The sequence below is a fragment of the Haliotis rubra genome, unplaced genomic scaffold (genome assembly GCF_003918875.1).
Source record: "Haliotis rubra isolate DU_JTF1 unplaced genomic scaffold, ASM391887v1 Scf606, whole genome shotgun sequence".
Taxonomy (NCBI): domain Eukaryota; kingdom Metazoa; phylum Mollusca; class Gastropoda; order Lepetellida; family Haliotidae; genus Haliotis; species Haliotis rubra.
In genome coordinates, this window is record NW_025767309.1 from 259,653 (window position 1) to 281,448 (window position 21,796).

General features: G+C 36.6%; 1 protein-coding gene across 2 annotated transcripts in view; it reads right to left on the bottom strand.

Moving 5' to 3' along the window:
* Positions 1-21,796, bottom strand: part of LOC124255695 (kelch-like ECH-associated protein 1) — a 65,490-nt gene that overhangs the window by 42,921 nt on the left and 773 nt on the right. The window contains exon 2 of one of the 2 annotated variants that reach the window (XM_046689599.1): positions 11,393-11,482. Coding sequence is in view for 1 of the 2 variants with exons in the window: in XM_046689594.1 (XP_046545550.1) it covers positions 3,394-3,508 (115 nt within the window). In the remaining variant the exon portion in view is untranslated. Of the gene's footprint in view, positions 1-3,393; positions 3,562-11,392; positions 11,483-21,796 lie in introns of those variants that run through there. The other variant, XM_046689594.1, reaches the window with a different exon arrangement.

Genomic DNA, 21,796 nt, shown 5'->3' on the forward strand with positions numbered 1-21,796 from the left:
ATACAGACGTCTGACGTCATCAGTCAATATGTCAATGTGACACACACCAAGCGTAGTCCACAACATTAGTGATGTGAGATACGAACAGAGACAGATTGCACTCACAAAGAGAACTGCTGTATCATAGTTATGTTTGTAAGTATTGCTAGTGCAAAGAGGGGACAGAACAGCAGGGAATCAGTTTCATACAAAACATTAACATTTGATAAACTAGTTTTGTTATTAAACTCCCGCGGCAGAGGGAAGTGCTTAGGTGATTGGAATGTTGAGAAACCTGACTCTACACTGGCCTTGGTGGAACAAGTACTGTGCAGAAGCAATAAAAACAATGTTGAAAGAAATGTATATAGGTGAGAACTGACTGACTGAGTTTAGTTTTAAGCCGCTTTTAGCAATATTCCAGCAATATCACGGCGGGGGACACCAGAAATGGGCTTCACAAATTATGCCCATGTGGGAATCGAACCCGGTCTTTCGTGGTGACGAGCCAACGCTTTAACCACTAGGCTACCCCACCACCCCATATAGGTGAGAAATGTATATAGGTAGCGGAATACTAGCTTCCCATTATCAGCAGTTTCTGGGAATATTGTTTGAATTCTGGAACCACATGAATGATGTATTGCAGATTTGATTAAACAAGGAAACAGTGTTATAATTATCCCCACCATGGGTCACATTAGACTGTGAGGTGTTTACCTCACTGATGGAGAGACAGAGATACTCGATTCCAATATCCCCTACCCCACTTCTCGCCAGGGGGAAAAGCACAGTGAGTGAGTGAATGAGTGAGTTGGGTTTTACGCCGCTTTTAGCAATACTCCAGAAATATAACAGCGGGGACACCAGAAATGGACTTCACACATTGTACCCATGTGGGGAATCAAACCAGGTCTTTGATGTGACGAGCAAACACTTTAACCACTAGGCTACCCCACCGCCCTTTAAAAACAGAGACTGTTGAGTAGATCGCATCAACACTAATCCATACTGTTAATATCAACGAAATATCTACTAGTATGACATAGAGAACTTGAAAATCTGTAAACAAGTAATATAGTGAGCTTAAGTATATATATAAAGTGTATATCTATAACCATGTAAACTTGATAAGAGTGAGCCTACCGGTAATGACTAACACTATTGATCTATGTTTACTGAACAAGACAAACGCAACATAGTGTTCATTCCTGACATATTTCTCACTCCCACACTGAACATTACACACCTACTGAACTAAGCTGGTGAAGCATATATAACACGGCAGGCTAAAATACTATTTATAAACATCAAGAAGAGCGCACCAAAGATATTCAGTATGATATTTATTTAGGCACAGAAAAAAAATATTATATACGTTGTTTCCAAACATTGCCACTGCACCTTTAATACTTGCCTCGTAACATGACACCCATTCTATTCAAAATATCATGTAAATCCTCTCAAGCAAGCCCTTGAATAAAAAATGGAGAAAAAAAAATACCAAAACATTGTGTCTTATAAAAAATATCCGCATTATGATAGGTCAGGTCAAATATTATCAATGGGTATTCCTCGAAAAGCTCTACCACACTGGAAATTTCCTAATCATGATCAAACATATGTGAAAATGAAAAAAATACATTTGAAGCCATGAATAATGTACTATTTCTTGATTCACCTGTTCATACTTCTATCACAACAACTGCTTTGTGCTACATAGTTTAGACCCTCTGTGTCACAGACGAGGACTTTATTGACGAATACAAACAATGGCGAGAAACTGCCGAGTCATAATGATAGCACAGCCTTTCCAAGTGTATGTGTTCAACAGCTTACCGGGGGTCAGTTTATCTGAGGCCAAGGTTCCAGGAAGGCACCTTGTATATGTGATTATATCAAGTCCCATTTGAAAAAATAAAAAATTAAATTCATAACCAAAATACAAAAAATGATTGCCAAGTCAGGCTGCAAAGCAGACTCATTTTTCAAACATTCCTGATACAAGACTTCTGTGAAAGTGGCAACTGATGCAGAGGACTGACTGACTGACTGAGTTTAGTTTTACGCTGCTTTTAGCAATATTCCAGCAATATCACGGCGGGGGACACCAGAAATGGGCTTAACACATTGTGCCCATGTGGGGAATCGAACCCGGGTCTTCGGCGTGACGAGCCAACGCTTTAACCACTAGGCTACCCCACCGCCCCTGATGCAGAGGAACATTAGAAGAATCACCTGCACCGAAACTGCTGATAAGTTCATGACCTGGTATGTTGGACAAACATGATAGAGTGGGCGATAAAATGACATCGCATTCAGCTCAGTGGAGCGGGATGTGCATATCGATCATTGTTGACAGAACAATTAACATGCACTTTCATCGATTCTGCTAGCTTCAATGAGAAACAAACACAGCACTAACTCATCACAGGTGTTCAACATGGTTGAATGTCATGGTGAATAGCGTCATCTGAGCTTAATTAACAGCACACAATGTAAAACAGATTTCAATATTTACCTAAAAAAACATTTACAAATATTTACAATGAAGAAACCAAACCCATTAATGGAAATAGTAGTTTCTATCATGTCTATTACAGTTCTATTTACAGCTATAAATCTACTAATTATTTCATTTAGATTACAATGGGAAAATACATGTTATTGATATTGAGAGGAGCTGTTGTATAACTGTTGCCATAACAACCATTATTTACTACAAAGCACAGTTATCTGAAAGTTTATAAAATGGTTGAGGGTTTATTAAACACTGTGTCCTTATTATTTTTGAGAAACAAAAATTAAAAAATATCTATTACTTGAATCATTATCAGTTTAATGATCACAAATGCACATGATAATATGTATACTGCACAAAAAGTGTTAAGGACTGCTCTACCCTCTCATATTACCAATGAAATATGAAATAAACAATTTTATTACTGGTTGATAATTAATATACTTTTCAAACAAAACGTAATACTCTGGCACAGATGAAGGAATAACTAACACAGGGTTGGAGTCCTAATACGAAAGAGAAATATAATAAAATTTGTTTATTATAAATTTTGTCAACTTGTATTCATGCTATGGTTGGAAAAGCCCCTATTACTCCTACAAAAAGGTTAAAAGCCTTTCGACATAAATTCAACAGATAATATCTATAATTCACATAAAAGCATTTCACATGAAAGTGCATCCCTTATACATGGCTGCAACCTTTAAAAATGGGAACCATACACACGATACAGAATTAAGCTGAATCAGCCTGATGAATAGCAATTTTTTAAACAGACAACCCATTGAGCTGAAGGAAAACAAAAACACCCAAAATTTGCAAGATCATGGTCAAAGAAAGAATTCAGCGATGCGTGAACGACTGAAAGTGTATCCAGGTTAACGATCCACTACCTGTGTCTGGCACTCTCATTGCTGTGGTCTCACATGCAGAAGAAGTCCGTCTTCTCTTTGTCACTGAAAACCCTCTGTTCTCATCCCAACAATCGTTCCCCCCATTTTCACTCATGTTATCCCATAAGTCATGGCCACTGCGATGGACAGTCTGGACAGAGACACGGCCTAACACCTCACTAGCAGCAAAGAGTACTGACTCCAAAGAGTAAAATGACTAGGCACTTTTCACAATCAGCTGTGGCGACGACGGTGTACGTGATTGAATTGTGATACCGGATCAAGTAATCTACTATGTACATAACCTGAATCCTTATCTACAGCCATAACTTTCCTCATAATCTCTATTCTTGGACTATGCAAGTGTGTTTCTGTTCTTGCATGTTACAGGTATACTTTATTCATATAACAGCATAAAGTCATATAGTCAGTCAGTCAGTGAATGAGTATGTTTAATGCTGCTTTTAGCAATATTCCAGCAAAATCACAGCAGGGGGACACCAAAAATGGGCTTCACCCATTGTACCCATGTGGGGAATTGAACCAGGATCTTCAGCGTGACGCTTTAACCACTATTCTACCCCACCACCCATAAAGTCATCTAGCACTAGTAACAGGGACATCTATCAGTGGTAGAAATTAAGGGCTTGTAAGTTACTGGGTTCTTGTCACAGCACCAAAGTTAAAGGTCTAAGATTTACTGGGACTCTGTTCAAATACTATAGCAGCAAATACATGTTTATTCTGTTGGGTCCAGTCTTTTGAGTTTTGTAAACCAATGAGTTCACCTTTTGAAAATAATTCTACTTTTGTGGTGTTTCAGGTAACTTCTACTTGGTATGTGTTGGAGTCACATGCTATATAACGTCGTAATAGTGTTATACACCAGCATGACATTAAATGTAATATTGCCCATTTTCAAACATTCACAGCAGTAGGGTTCAAATATGTGATGGCGGCATTCTGCGAGTAAAAATAGAGCCATAAGATATCGCAAAGCTGAAAAACTTCACTGGGTAATTGTGCAAATTGCTGTTATACTACAGGTTATCAAATTTCTTCCTGAGTTTGCATATTTCATACCAATACCCAGCTTATATGGAGTTCTGATTAATAATGACAGGTAAGTAATATCTTAGGTTATTGACCTGAGTGCCATTGTACACACAACCTTGGCGTCACAACTGTCGTAACTCTATGTTAAGGTATGGGAGCTACGATCACCTTAGTGCTAACATCGCTTCATCGTGAGTGAGTGAGTGATTTTAGTTTTACTCCGCTTTCAGCAGTATTCCAGCAATATCATGAAGGGGAGACACTAGAAATGAACTTCACACATTGTACCCATGTGGAGAACAAAGCTTTAACCACTAGGCTACCTCACCGCCCCCACACTTTGTACAGCCAGGGCGCAATATCAAAGATCAAAGTTGTATGATGAAGATATTTCGTAAGGTATAACAGAACCAGGAAACGGAGCTATGGCTGTGTGGGATGGAGTGAAAAATGGTGACTTGTCTCCTCCCATATCCTCGTGTGCTATCCTGTAGCCATGATGAGTGGCATGTATCCGTCGGTAGTCAAAACACAAAATCATATGCCTTGACATGACTAACACACATTGCTACAGTGAATGTGATGACGAAAGTGAATGAGCATACATACATTTGGACAGACATTTTGATAGAACTAAAATTGTATCCAAATTTGGATGATATTGGTTTCAAACACATACATGCTATTCAGAAAAAAACACACAGAAACATAGCAGATATACCTGGAATGTTCCTGGAAAAATTGAAACAATAGTGAATATAAAATTCTTAATAGAAAAGGCACTGTTCAGATCAACAAAATATTACAAAATATGATACAACCTTCAAATAGTATCATTGTATCTTCCTTCCAGACAATCATACTTCACAAGGACATTTCTGTTTTGGAGACCAGACAGAATATTTATAAAATCGTTTAATCCAGAGATATTTCCACAGAGTGTACTAGTAACCTACTGACGAGCTAATCCTACTCAGCATACAAACAATGTACATTATTTCAACCATAAGGAAACAGTCATGAGAGCACACAGACAGGGGTTAGTATGGAATGTGAAATCTGTTATCGATATGAACCTAATCTCTGTCTTGCGTCACTAACAGCTTGAACATTGCTGATCTACCAAACAGAAAAATTATTCCCCATAGTGGACTATGTATATCAGAGATTTGTGCTCAAGACCTTTACCTATTTCCTTGTTTAAATGCTGAGCATCCATCAAATCAGCATGGGGTTTTGATAAAATGCTGGGCCTCAGTTAAACACCAGGTAGTTTTTAGTTATCACTAGTATCAGTGCTTGCAATTAAACACTGGTAGAAAAATGGTCTGAGAAAATATAATCTCAGGCATTTACATGAGGAAATACAGTTATCATACACTGTTTCAACTCAGCTAGAAGGCCTCGAAATACCTGTCATACTAGTCATGCTAAGTCAGAACTGTCGAATAAATACAATTGATAAATACAGAGGTAAACTTAAATGATCATACCACAGCATAAGTATGAGTGATTTGATGGATTGAATTGAAATGATATGGGATATAGAACGAGCAAATGTTTAACCACTAGTCTACCCCATCATCATAGAATGATCCAGAACTAGAGATAGCTACAAGCCTCGGACATTTGTAACTTTATCAACTTGTGCTGATATAATTGATATCAGTAGACACTTGGGTGAGGTTCTCTATATTTTGTCCATGATCATAATAACTGCAATCTACCAGAAACTGTTTTGAAAGAGAATGCTTGCATAAATTATTTTTTATATATATTTGTTCTCTGTTTAAAAATTAAGTCATTGAGAAAAATTCAAATGTAACTGCTATGATGTGTGCATGATGAAACATATCTGCACGTTAGTTTTTGACAAACACTGACTGACTGACTGACTGAGTGTGGTTTTACGCCGCTTTTAGCAATATTCCAGCAACTTTTGACGAACAAGCCATGTATGGACCAGTAGGCAGCTAATGTGACTGATCCTTCTGCAGCTCCATACAAATGACTCTACTACCGCATTGTAGAAAGGGTTTGTTTGAAAAGAAATTTGATGTGGTTTAAGGACTGTGAGACATACTTATATAAATACAATTATCCTTTGCCTGAAAGTGAGTCTATGAGAAAGAGAAGAATGCCACTTTATCAGACAGCAGCATTATTCCTAATGTGGAATGTAGACTGGATAATAACATACTTTCTTGTGCATTGAGCACACTTGACTATAATTGCAATTTTGTGTATATTGTGTCCTGTCAAAAACTGTTCAGTCATGACGATTTATCATTTCAATTGTATTTACAGTTATGCAAAACATCTTAGATGCCAATTACTGTGTGCATTCGTATCATTTACTTAGCGTGAAAAGCAATCAGCTACGCACATTTTCTCTCGATTTACCTGGCTTCGTTGATTTGCTATTGACAATGACACAAAGATGTGATTGTGGTGAAAATAATTTTGATTACAATGCAGTTTAACTGAATTCAGGCTATCATGACGCTTGATAGTGAAGGATGACTGCGGGCATATGTTAGATTGTTCAACAAGAAACACTTCTACCAAAAACTGAGGGAACTAATCATGTGTCGCAGCTATTGGTAGGGTGTACATTTACCACAACTGCCTTTGAAAGCAAGATCTAATCACATCATGCATGAACAGCATGTCATGCATGTACAACGTGTGTGAGCCTATAGGTTTGCGTGTTTGTTTAACGCTGTACTCAGCAATATTCCAGCTGTATGGCAGCGGTCTGTACATAATCACGCCTGAACCAGACAATCCAGTGATCAACAACATCAGCATCGATCTACACAATTGGGATACAATGACATGTTTGAGCCTATAGGTAAACTCACTATCCTTAATGCAGTTGAGATAAGTACATGCGTAAAAGTGCTTCCAGGGCTCCAGATAAGGGTCGTATCGGCGTATGTACGGACATAAAATAAGCACGATATGGTAGAAAATTTTTTAGAAAACGTAGGAGATACACACCACAGAAGTGGTGTACGGTCTTAGAATCATTTACAGACGTATTTATCTGAAAACGTATTGTTTTATTGATTATTGCAATATTGTGGTGCATATATGAAACGAAACACAAGATTACTGATACTCCTTTAAATCCCATTCAGTACTCTAAATGTACTCTTAAAGTTTTCCAGTACTCCTGTATTGAAAAAATAAAGAGTACATACTCCTGATGTTGAAAAATTATCTGGAGCCCTGGCTTCAATACATGTATCTCAATGGACAGACTAAATTGTGAGGTGTGGTTATGACAGAAGGGAAGGACATGTCTGGCAAATCAAAGAGTGTACCTTCTGTCGCACAAGTACACAAAACAGGCACAGGTGCAAGACCTGGGTGGGGCAGGCTATAAACATAACACCTTGACAAGAATGTGCCATTACATTGATTGCACTACACAACACTAGTCTGCTCCTGTTGTCAACAGAAAATCCCATACAATAGCAGGAAGGAGATTCTGTCTCTACATTTACACACAAATCAAGGTTCTGACACCGATGGCAATGAAGCAATGACCAGTACACCAGGACAACAATTCTTCATCTGCAAGTGATGTCTATTTTGTAGGGCTGCGCAATATTACCGGTTTACCGGTATTTACTGGTTCAGACATGAAAACGATACATATTGCGATATGCTGATAAAAAAACGGTATTTTGACTTGCATTCGGAAAACTTCCTTACACTCGGAAATCTTCGGATATTTCCTTTTTTCATTTGTGCCAAATATTATTCACATTTTTATTTTTAATCATGAATAAAAGTTGTTATTAAAGCTTAATCAAGCATAGTGATTTTGGTGTGTATTTGCTCTATAAATCAAGCATTACCTCGATTATAAGTAGTTTTTTTGTTTAAAAATACTTCATGCAATATATTGCAATACATATCACAATACATGCTTTCTCATCGCAATATATCGCAATAGGAAAATTCTCTGCAATACCCACCCCTACTATTTTGATTACAGAGATTGCCGTGGTAACTATATCTCTGTATTGACATTTTGATTCACGATGCTACAAGAAGCTGGTCCAAAATGTTTCCCCAATACTGTAATCGTATATATTTTCACGGGGTGCAATTTATGCGGAAAGTTCACAAAAGGCCTGTTCGCGCAGGTGTTTTTTCGTGCATTTCAAACACCTGAGTGATGGTATCCATCACAACGTTTTCACAACCGATAGACATGCAATGATCAAAGCTAGCCGCCATAATTGAATCGTGTTTACTAAAACAATCAGAGAGAGGCGGGATTATACTTGTGTCAACATTGTGATTTGTGGCTAACATGACTTCGCGTGAACGAACATACAAGAGAAGACCAAAGACGTCAAATTTGCAATAAAACATCGCTAGAAAAGATGATTTACCTATTCAGTTCTAGTTTGTTTTTTGTTAAGCATTGTCATATATGCAGGTACTAAGATTACTGTGTGTAATTGTCTCATATACAGCGCCAGACATAGCAGTCAGCTGTACAGTGCACACGTTCCCCTACCAGTGATTTAGTTAAAACGTACCCGATAATATTCCGAGATGAATTCTGATGCAGTGATCTTAAAAAGATAGTATCTCAAACTATTGTGTTTTAAAGAGAAATATATTCTAGTTTTGTGTCATTTTCATTGCAGGCTGTGCTCTATAAATGTAAAATATTTATAATCATAACTAAGGTTATGCGACAGCTTTTTGGTGTATTGACGGATAGTTTTTATGCATGGAACAATTTAAACTGTCACCGATGAGGTTTCGCACGATCTCGCTATTTCCACTACGAAAGTCGTTTGTTGTCAACATGTGATCGTCCAGCTACACTAATTATGACTTTTGGCGAAACAAAATTTGTATGCGTATCCATTTACTGTCAACTACACTTCATTTCGAGACGGAGTAGACGCAGTATGTAAGTGATTGCTGTGAAATAAGTACATTGTGTTGAGGAATTACCGGTAGGCGAAAATCTGTGGACTTCTTGACATTGTTTGATCACATAATTTGTAAACATGGACCGGGAATAATTGCTTTGATGTTGTTATCTGAGAGAATACACAAATTGCATGTTGTTCCTACTTGAGTATTTGTCATGACTTCATCATGAATATTTCGCTTGGTATGATTATTGGCGTACAATCTTTTTGCGCTAAAAGCGCGAAAATTAATCCCACGCGAAAATAACTAGGATTACAGTATATTCCTGAACTGGAAAACATGCTGCACTAACAACCTTGCCATAATGTACACACGTTGTAATCCCATGAAAATGCTTTGCAACTTAACTTTCCTATGTCTCAATTTGAGCATTTAGTGAATGAGTGAGTTGGGTTCTATGCCACTTTTAGCAATATTCCAGCAATATCACGGCGGGTACACCAGAATCGGGCTTCACACATTGTTTACATGTGGGGAATCAAACCCCGGTCATCAGCGCAATGAGTGGACACTTTAACCACTAGGCTACCCCATTGCCCCTTGAGCATTTAAAACTTGCATGGTGCAACCTGAAACTGCAAAATGCAACCTGACATTTATACCAACTCCCACGCAGTTCAAGTTATTTCACTGTTCTCCTAGAACCTGGTCCAGTTAGGCCAAAAAAATAAATGTTATGGTTCCGATTTCCTACATTTCAGAACTAGGGTAGGTAGGGTTGGGTTTTTTGGCAAAATATTTTTACATTACTCATGTCACTCATGTGTCAGAAAATAAATTTAATTTATTATGTGGTGAGTAAAATCGTTAGGCTCAGCGGGAATATTTAGGGTCGGTCGGGAAATCGGAACCACAAGCTTTTTTTTTTAGGCCTTATCAGATACCCAACAAGCCCTACACAAGTCCCAAGCAAATGTAATACAAAGAACAGCTACTGATGTCATCATATATTGTGATATCGATGTGTCATTTATGTTTTTATGTAGATACCATATCGATACAAATTAACGAATATTGATGATTAATCATTGATAATCAATCATGGTGGTGTGTGGTCCTGTGCACAGAACTCAGGTCACAATCAGCTGAAGTTAAGCAACGTGGAGCATGGACAGTCCTTGGATGGGTGACTGTCGTTGGCATTTTGACTCCTGAGAGTTTCTAGAACTTCAGTCCTGCCCCACAATGAAGCACATTGGATACATGTGGTTTCACCTTAGGCAAGTGAGTTTGTTCAAAATTGCCTCTGTCCACCCTGCTGTAAAATGGGTACCTGGTGTGATATAATGGTAGTCTGAATTTGAACCTTGAGAGCCTGACAGGCGACCGGTTGTATTCTCCCCAGGGAGTGTTCTGTACTCGTTGACCTGGGGTAATATGTTTGAGCATGCAATGTGCATGGATAAATGCACAATATAACTACTATTAATATTACTATTTATTGCCAAAGAAATGTTTAGATCCGTTAAGATTACCTTGGTAACAATGGACAAGCAGATGGCAGAAAATTTAATGGATCAGCCAACTTCTTATTTAGCATTAAATCTATTAATTGCCCACATTGGTATTCATATACATACAGAATGATTGAAAAGAATTAAAAAAAATTACAGATACAGTTTTCAGCTGATATAAGATGACACTAAAGTATCCAAACAATGGACCCTAAAGATCCGGGTTAGAATCAGATAGGATGAGGTATTCAGGCTCGTTGACATGGTTGACACATATCATTGTATCCCAGTTGCGTACATCGATGCTCATGCTGTTGATCACTGGATTGTCTGGTCCAGACTCAATTATCTACAGACAGCTGCAATATAGCTGGAATATTGCCGAGTGTGGCATAAAACTAAACTCACTCACTCACTCCAAACAATGACACCTCCAGGTGCAACAGAATTTGTTTCCTGATTAAACGACAGTGGTCAACAGATCACATGACTACATATAATGCAAGATGGATACTCACCACAATAAGTAAGAGAAGTTTAATGATACTGTTTCCGTCTCAGACTTTTCTTTCAGGCATGCCATCAAAGCTCCTGCCCTTTTCAAAAGCCTGTGAAAAAAAATTATTTCAATATTTAAGAACTTGACAAACTGCTGAGCACAGATCAAGGACAAGCTTTATCTCATATCCCAACATCAATAGTTTCCTTCAAACACATGTAGCAAAGACATTTTTATAGTGGTTTGCACTGCAAAACCATGTCCAATTGATCACAGAATGACTGGGAACTGCTACAGTGCTAGTTTCAGCATGTTCCGTATTATCAGAGCAATTTCACAATAGATGTCCTGTGATGGCCTCATAAATTGTACAAACTTGAGACAAAAATACATAGATAATAAATCAGGTCTGAAACTAGTCTGTGCCTTTGAACAAACACAAGGATACAAAGCACAAATCGTATGTCACGTCTATCTGATTTACATGTCACCAGGGTGGCAGACTTGAAATAAGGATTTCCCAGCCCACAGGACTGGCTTCGTGGAAATCTTACCGTGTCAATAGTTACAAGTTCCAAATTTGACAGAATCAAAAAGTCATGAAGCATCTATTTTCCTGTTGTCTACAGGGGTGGAAATAACTTTAAAATTGCTAGTGTACTCCGGAACAGTGGCACATGTAAAATCACTTGCCATGATAATTTTTCCACTATACCGGCCGTTTTCTTGTTGATTTTTTAAAATAAACAACATAATTAACATTGGAAAGTCAACTGGACACTGGTAGTGTGACATACAAATTTGCTTGCCCGACAGACAACAACACTGGACTGAGACGTCGGGCAGTGGGTTATTTCCACCCCTGGTCTATTGCCTTGAACGTATTTAGTTTCATATGAATAATGACACATCTTTGAGATACCAGTAAAATATATTATTACATATGAAATATGACCATCCACTGGACAGGTAAACTTTGTGTTTCAATGGTACTGGTGGAATTAAACCACCACTGATATTGGGAAGAGCTATTACTTGCAAGTCTGAAGTCATCTGCTATAACTGACCAGTAAGTGGGTATGGTTTTATGCCTCTTTTAGCAATATTCCAACAATATCACGGCAGGGGACACAAGAAATGGGCTTCACACATTGCACCCATGTGGGGAATCAAACCCGGGTCTTTGGAATGACGAGCGAAAACTTTAACCACTAGGCCTCCCTACTGTTCCCTATTACTGATCAACTTAAACAAATAGTTTGTAAACGAGTAAAAAAGACATACAAAACAAATTGCTCTATAGCAATGTGTCTGGAATACTGTTACAATTCAGTCACATATTCGTTATATTAACATGATTAAGGGATATTTATTAAAAGAGTGCTATTTTCACTTGCAACTTATCTGTTATTTTTCTAAGGTGGATACACATAATCCCATGCAGTACCTTATATAATACTGTCATAAGGCTACAAAAGCACCTTGTCCCAATGCATTGCTTATTTGCTTTTTAAAAATATATTACTGAATTGTTTCAACCTAAGCAATTACATGATATGTTGTTGTTTTCTAAGGCCTAAAAAAACCCTTGTGGTTCTGATTACCTGACCGACCCTTGAATTCTGGTGCCGACCCTATTTTTTTTAAGTGGACTGAATAAAATAAGCTTTCAGATAGCATTGTTTTTCCCCAGCGTCATTCTGATAGAGAAGATTGATATGATGGCTGCAAGCCTGATTGAATAAATAATTACACATTGATACATGTGTTATTAGTTTGTACTTTCCTTCTAAAAAACATGTGTAAAAAAAAATTCCTACCTACCTACCCTAAATTTTAAAGAGGTGTAATCGGAACCACATTTTTTTTATTTGACCTAATTCTTTTATATGAAACATGGAGTATTCATGAATACATATTGGTTACCCTTTATTCGTGATATGTATCATCATGATCATATTCACCTCATAGTGTATTCATACCAAATATAGTCTAGAACCAAGTTTTCATTTACTTCTATCTATCAGCAATATCTTACGAATGGCTTTTTGATTCCTCCATCTAACTAACATCAACATTGCAGTCTTTAAAAAACCTGGATTTAAAACAGATTTAGAATCAACACAAAAATAGTTTGAAAACAAACACTATGTACACTATGAACACTATCTACTGCTATTTAAAAGAAATAATTTTACATATAAACACATAAACCTTTGAACTGATCAACTGCCTATCTATACAAACCTTATCACTGACACATTCATCCAATAACTGTGGTGAAACTAATTACTATCATCATTGTGCCAGCTACACTTCTGTAATTCCACAGTTTGTCAGTCGACAGACGATCCCAAAATGAAACATGGGGTCAACTGAACGATCATGAAAACAGGCCCACATTAACATGTCTTTAAGTACCTAATTCCACACCTTAACTGAAATATGAAGTTTCAATATGAAATACATCGATGGTCTTGCTATTCATCTCCGAGATCAAACATGACCTACTGGTATGTTCCTGTTACCATGTCAACTGTAAACAATATGAAACAGCTGGCTATTGTTTTCTTCCTGTATTGTTTGACCAACAAGCCAAACATATAATACGTTTGATTATCACTATTTAGCTTGTTCAGATACACAAACTTATCATCATCTTATTTTTGACTTAAGATAATATGTTAAGTTAGTAACAATATTTACAAAAAAACAAACACACATCACCAATCAGACAAAGCATTTTCCACTGCATTATCACTCAATAGCCTAAACAAAGGTTAAATTAGTTACCACACTGTTAATACAAATGACAAACATCATATTATGTTATCATGTTTCTACTGAAAATGGTCCAGTAAACTTCATATAACCCTCCATTGTCCCTTGACCCGAAGACAGTTATGTATTCAGGACTTGACTGAAGTGACTCAGCAGTTCCTGGTCTGTGACCTAGGTCACCGATGGGGCTCCACATGGGGAGGAGTGGCAGTCCAGCAAATAAGTGTTATAATTTAAGGATTGGGGAGTTGTCATAATCCAAATGTTATTGTCATCAATGTTGAATATTCTTGCATACTTTTGCCAAAAACTTTAAGGACCTTGTGAATGCTAGGTTCACACCTTTATTGTACTAATTCAAATGTTGATTATGTAAATATTTTGTTTGTTTAACGCTACACTTAGCAATATTCCAGCAATACAACTGCCATAAAAAAATATCAAGACCGGACAAGGAAATACAGTGATTCACAATATACATTTGCATCATCCATGTCAACAAGTCTGACCACCTCATCCTAGAAACCACCACATGTGACAAGCTTGGGTTGCTGAAGACCAATTTTAACCATTCCTGACGGCTAGTGACTGAAAAAAGGCCTTGCATTTACAGCTAAAAGCAAATAAAATGCCACATTGTGATGTATAGTGTTACCCGATTAGCTCATACTTGTTCATAACAATAAGTTTGGTATTTGATAAAAAAGATTCCGTGTACAAAGAACAAAAGCAAATGTTACATCAGATTTGATGGATATCGACTTTCCTCAGTTTGAGAATGTTGCTATTTTTCATAACAACAACTATCATTTTGACAGGCTGGTTGATCATGTTGATCAATCATGTCAACACTGTATTTGCATTTCATTCTATACACAACAGGTATATTGCTTGAGAAAAATACATCAAGTTTTCATCCGGAAAAAACATGATCATGTTCACAAAATCTCAACATCAAAGAGAGATTGGGATAGAAAAGCGGATAAACATATCCAACTCATGACAGTAATCGGCCAAGTGACAGCAACAGCAAACACACTGAAGTGCTCACTCATAATCTAGATGCAACAAATCACACTCACAAACTATCTTATATTCCTCATCTGACAAATTCTGTTCATCTGTTCCTGAAGGTAGTATCTGATGATATTGACGGTACGATAACACACTCACAAGATGACTTATATTCCTAACCTCACAAATTTAGTGAATCTGTTCCTGAATGTAATACTACAAATGGAAAGTCACAATCTGACAATATTGATAACAACAACAGCAGCAAACACACTCACAAGCTAAATGATCTTATATATAAGTTATATTCCTCATCCGACACAATTCTGTACATCTGTTCCTGAATGTAATATAAAAAAATGGAAAGTCACAATCTGATGATATTGATAACAACAACAGCAGCAAACACACTCACAAGCTAAATTATCTTATATTCCTCATCAGACACAATTCTGTACATCTGTTCCTGAATGTAATATAAAAAAATGGAAAGTCACAATCTGATGATATTGATAACGACAGCAGCAAACACACTCACAAGATATCGTATATTCCTCACTCAACAAAATTCTGTCAAGCTGTTCCTGAATGTAAAACCACAAATGGAAAGAACAATCAAGCTATATTGATAGTGAGAGTTTAACCAATGAAAAATATCACAAAAATGGAGAAAATCTGAGACCGAAAGTTTCAATAATACAGAATTTCTTTGTGTAAACATTATGTGAAGAATGTATGGATAATTTGATGTTAGTATTTCTGTTTCCAATCAGTCCTGATTACAGTTAACTGCAACATAGTATTCACTAGGGCTGTCTATTGATATTGATCAAAGAGATTCATAATCATTAACTAAATATCATAGTATATTATCGCTAAAAAAATAGAGGAAAAGTAACTTTGAGCAAAATGTCAAAAGAGTCTGAAAAAAATCAGCATGTATTTCTAGCCAGCCCTAGTATTCATTTAAATGTTCATTTATTAGTGACATTCATCATGTTCATACGCTCTGTGAACTGCTCAAAAACAAAACAAGATTTACACAAACCTACATTATACGTGACCAAATCACAAACACTGTGAAATTGTTTCACAGTTATGCATTTCAAAATAAACATCAAATGTTTAAGATAATGTCCATAAGCCTTTGACAATATGTACTCCCTCTAACACTATATATGCAGACATCTGTTCACCTTGTCCTTGGGCTTCAACAAGCACTTATGATTGCTATATCACGCCTCGTTTTTCAAATCGGGGAGATAAAATGCAGCGATTCTTGGAGTCCCTTCCAAGCAACCCTCATTTCTTCTGATACATGAAGTACTCAATAAATACAAGGACAGTAGGGTAATACTCTTGTCACTGTGGACATTCTCTCTTCACACAAGTGTGGAGGTCAAACTCTCCCTCCACCATAGGAAGTAAACTGTTGATATGTGTTTGGTCACCACACAGAAGGAGTCAGTTGAATTAGGTTGGACTGTATCTTACATACACGCAAGCACCTTGTCATTCAAATCGGGAGATAAACTACCATGCTAATCTACTTGGCTTAAAATCATTATTATTATAATATCCATATAAAAGTCTTGGCTGACAAAGTGAAAAGGGTGTGTCGAAGTAAGCACATAAATACGTATGTTGCTTAGGAACTGGTTACATGTATAGAACTGGGGTTATGTGCTCATGTAAAGGCATTCCTCTTTACTTGAACTTGACCTTGGAACTGGAGAAAACAACTAATTCAGCAAAATAGACACAAAAGCATAAATTTAAATCTAAAACGTGTGTGAAATACATCAACATAATGAACAAAAAATTATTGCAGTGCCTGGAACATTACTCCATATGGGATGCAATATACATTGTTAATGAAAAAGTAGAACATCATCCCATATTTATCATTGACATTTGTATGCATTATATGACTCACTATCTAATATATATTGTACCTAGTATGCTTATTGATAATACTACAGGTGAGATTCTTTCAGTCTTTAAGTCTTTATTCAGTATTGGAGGCCTCGTGGCTCAGATTACAAACTGTGTTGAACTATAAAATTCTGTGTGGAATGCTTACTGCTAACAAGTTATTTCTGATAAGTACAATGATATTGTACAAGAAATGATAATTCGTTTTAAATAACACATGAAATCATGTTACTGCAAAATATGGGATAAGTACAATGTTAACACATGTAGAAATAGTTATATTGCACAAGAAATGATTATTCAGTTCATATAACACATGAAATCATGTTATGCAAAATACGGGGATCATTTTGCATAAAGATTTCTTTTCAAATACAATGCAGGTCCCTTCAAAATATTAGCATTTGTTGAAGACATAAGTTGTTGTAGTTTTTCTCGGGAAGGGTATAGATGAAAATATATTGGAATGAATTTATTTCGGCTAATATTATAGTAAGGACAACCCAAAATGAAATGAAATTCATCTTCGACAGCCATATTGTCACACTTATCACATGTAAGGGCAGATCGGTCAACGCTTTCTTTACTTTTCTTATAACGTTGGTTCTGAAGCTTCACGTTATGAGAAAGTATACGAAACTTCGTGAGAACAACTGTTAAATCTTTATCTATAGAATTTGATAATAAATATAATTCTGTAGTTAATAATGATTTATAAGAACTATAGTGGCAAAGAAATGTTGAACTATTCATTTTTTTACACAAATTCTGAATATCTATGCATCGCTGTTCAAACAATCTTACAAAATATTTCATATCTCCACAATCTTGGGCGATATAGATATATGAGAATCCAGTTTTAAAAAGTAGAATTCTGATGTGCGACACCCAGTTTGTACTGCCGTGCTCATCTTGATCTTTCATCACAGTATAACAAGCATGCATGTATCTGTTCGTATTCATACGGATCAGTCTGCACAAATAGCGAACGCATTTGCAAAATTAATTTGCACTTAAGTTATGCCGCCCAATCTCTCCCAGTAGTGCGCTAGATGAGCATATATATACTTTCACATATACATTGTACCTAGTCATTGATCATAATATTATCATTGATAATACTACAGGTGAGAGTCAATGTCCACTATAACTTCCAGTAAGAAGTGTGTTCACATTTCACTGAATCATAACCACACAAATTGACACATCTTCTTTGCAGATAAATCATAACTTATCAGCTCTTGAAACATGACCATTAACTACCAGAACTACTACTAGAACTACTAGATCACTTTTAGATCTGCAATTGTTTCCTACCAAAGACAAATAAACGATTGTCTCTGCTTGACATTTTAATGGACTTAACATGGTAAAAATGATCCACAGTCAAAAAGGAAGTACAGTAAAATACCTCTATAACTAACTCCAGGGGACCACTGAAATTAGTTTGTTATATCCGTAGTTCGCTATTCACTTTTTATATGATAATATAAGGTTAATTCGGGACTTTTAAAACAGTTCGCTATAGCAGTCAGTTCATTATATCTGTGTTCGTTATAAAAGTATTCTACTGTATCTACATTTTAGGAGACTCTTTTGAAAGCTGATCAACACTTTAGTGTCACCATACTATACACAAGCACCACCTGCAGATTTCAGTCTACACATAGCGGCACCTACTGATACTCATAAAATGCCACTTGCCTATGGCAATAGAAGTTTCAAAATGGGTTACTGAACTCCAATATTGTCAATCTCAACTCACAGAAAAACAAAACAAATTGTACAATGAAGTATTCGATTTGATTTCGAGAAGCATTTTATTTCAAAGATCTTTCTTCGAAAAGATTTCATTGATCAAGCAGGAATTTCAAAACAGATTTCATCATCAAAATAAGGCATACAATCGCATATATCAAAATAATGCAGTCAGCATTCCAGAGGAAGTCATTCTCCAGTGGCTAGTGTGAGTGAGTGAAAAGCATGGTTTCACATCATATTTATCAATATTCAAGACAAGTAATGGTGACATTACATACTGAACAAAGGAGGGGATCTGAACACAGGTCTTCAACATTTCAAGTATACATGTCATCAAGTGTTAATCACCCAAGGTTAGAGTAACATCTGACCTTCCTTGTGCATACTTGTCAAGGGTTATACTTATTGAAAATTTAAAGTACATACCAACTGTGATATTAGTGCTCAAACAGAGACCACAGATAACAACAGTGATGGCAGAGTTAAGGGATTAGCCAAGTGGTAAAAACGATCGCACGCCACATTGAAGACCCGGGTTCAATTCCCCACATGTGTACAATGTGTGAAGTCCATTTCTGGTGTTTCCCATCGTGATATTGCTGGAATATTGCTAAAAATGGTGTAAAACACAACTCACTCACTCTTAGTCTGTGGATTCATAAAGCAATACTTGATATAAAGTCTGACTATGGTTTCTGACATATAACTGAGGAACTATGACAGTTCTATACAGTAATGTATTTTCATCATTTAGTCATATTCAAGATATTTAAAGCAAAGAAATAAATTGAAGACAGTAAGGATTTTATTGTTTTCAATTTGAATTCTAATCTTTTTTTCACCTGTTTGGAACAACAGAGCTGACAAACCTGGAAAATTTATCGGGATAAAATTATGATTTGGATGCATGATCACATATATGCTCATATACCAGAGAGTTCTGGTGCTTTAGATGACAATGCTTCCCTACATGAGAAGCAAATGCTGATGCTCACTGAATTTGTCAAACATGAAGGCTGACTTAAAGGTCACATGCAACGTAAAACACAACTTTGCAGATTCTGATACCTTTCGGTATGGACTTACCGAAACAAAGCGTCAAAAATGCAAATTTAACTTATAAAGTTGAAAAATAACGCGATGAAAAAAAACGTGCGAAATCGGAGTTCAAACGTTTCACTAATTTTCCCCCGACTTTTCTTGGGAAAACGGGTTTCAACAGCTGGGCTGCGCTTATAGCATGTGCGCAGTGAAGTAGGTTCGCGAGAGCTTGGAAGCTGTTGTCTGGTGAATACTCAGTGAAGGCTTTGGTGTGAGCTATTTTTCTAATGTTTTGTTGATATCTCACAGGCGAGCTTTTATATGTTATGACAGTAAATTAACTGTTTATATAATTTTATTTGTCTATTTCACCACACTTTCTTCTTCCCCGAGTCACTTTCTCAGTTCGATACTTAAAAGCAATGCCATTATTTAGCTGACAGAATTTCCAACTGTGATATAGATATGTCGTTGTCACAGACTAAACTCAATGTCTTGTTTTATTGACACCTGTGTGTCTGGCTGCCTGTCTGCTAATGACAATATTCAATACACAGCTGCTATCACTGACCACATGCAATTTGAACTTAACACCAATCAGGCTGTACACCATAAACAAAATGCATTGATTTATGGCCCGAGATGGGTCTCTGTCACATTATGTAATTACACAGACAGACAGGTGTGATATTTGAACACATGACATGTTATGATGTCTGTTGATTGCAAAATGCTATACACAAAAAATGAGCATGTATTTACAAAACCCAACATCTCTATATATACTGACTGACTGACTGACTGACTGAGTTTGGTTTTACGCTGCTTTTAGCAATATTCCAGCAACATCACGGCGGGGGACACCAGAAATGGGCTTCACACATTGTACCCATGTGGGGAATCGAACCCGGGTCTTCGGCATGACGAGCCAACGCTTTAACCATTAGGCTACCCCACCACCACCCCTCTATATATACACACACAATGACCCGTGAGGGCATCTGCAAATGAACCAGCCATTACACTTGAGTGCACACCCACTCGCTCTGACCGGGTTCAGTATCCCGGCTGCTTCGTTTCTTGGGAAGTAAACTGAAGTACACAATATTGCACTTTTGATTTGCGATTGTACGCTTATAATTTTGTTTATATGTTTTTTCATGACCAGCAATGTATATTAGATGTCATGAATAAGTGATAATTGTGTTTTAATTATGGTTGATTTTTAGAAGTTGGTGACATGAAAGTGGATAACAACTTTTATTATGATCTTCTTATACCGCTGTCAAGATTTAACTAAACCAGACCAAATTGATCTACTTTGTCTGTGAACAGAAACAACAATGTGCAAAATGGTTACACATAACAGGGGTTTGTCAATTATGATATCTCACAAGGCCAAACATAAAAACCGAAATGTTGTGGTTCAGAAACAACAATGTGCAAAATGGTTACACCTCTTTGTCAAAATTTAGGGCCAGGTAAAAAATGTAGGTTCGAATTCTTTTTTAGGGTACATTTTTTTTTTTTAGAAGTAAAAGTAAAGTACAAACTAATAACACATTTATCAATGTGTAATTGTTTATTCAAACAAGCTTGCGGCCATCATGTCGACTTTCTTTATCGGAATGACCAATGTACGTTCGTGCCAGGAAAAAACAATGGTATCTGAAAGCTTATTTTATTCATACCTAAAAAAATAGGGGCGGCACCAGAATTCAAGGGTCGGTTGGGTAATCGGAACCACAACATTCTTTTTTAGGCCCTATAGTTAACAAATCTTGATTGGATATGAATATACAAAATATATGTTTAATAAATATTCACCACATATAGTGGTACATCACAATTAATCAGGCACAGACGATTGTGCTAATTGGCTCACACTGAT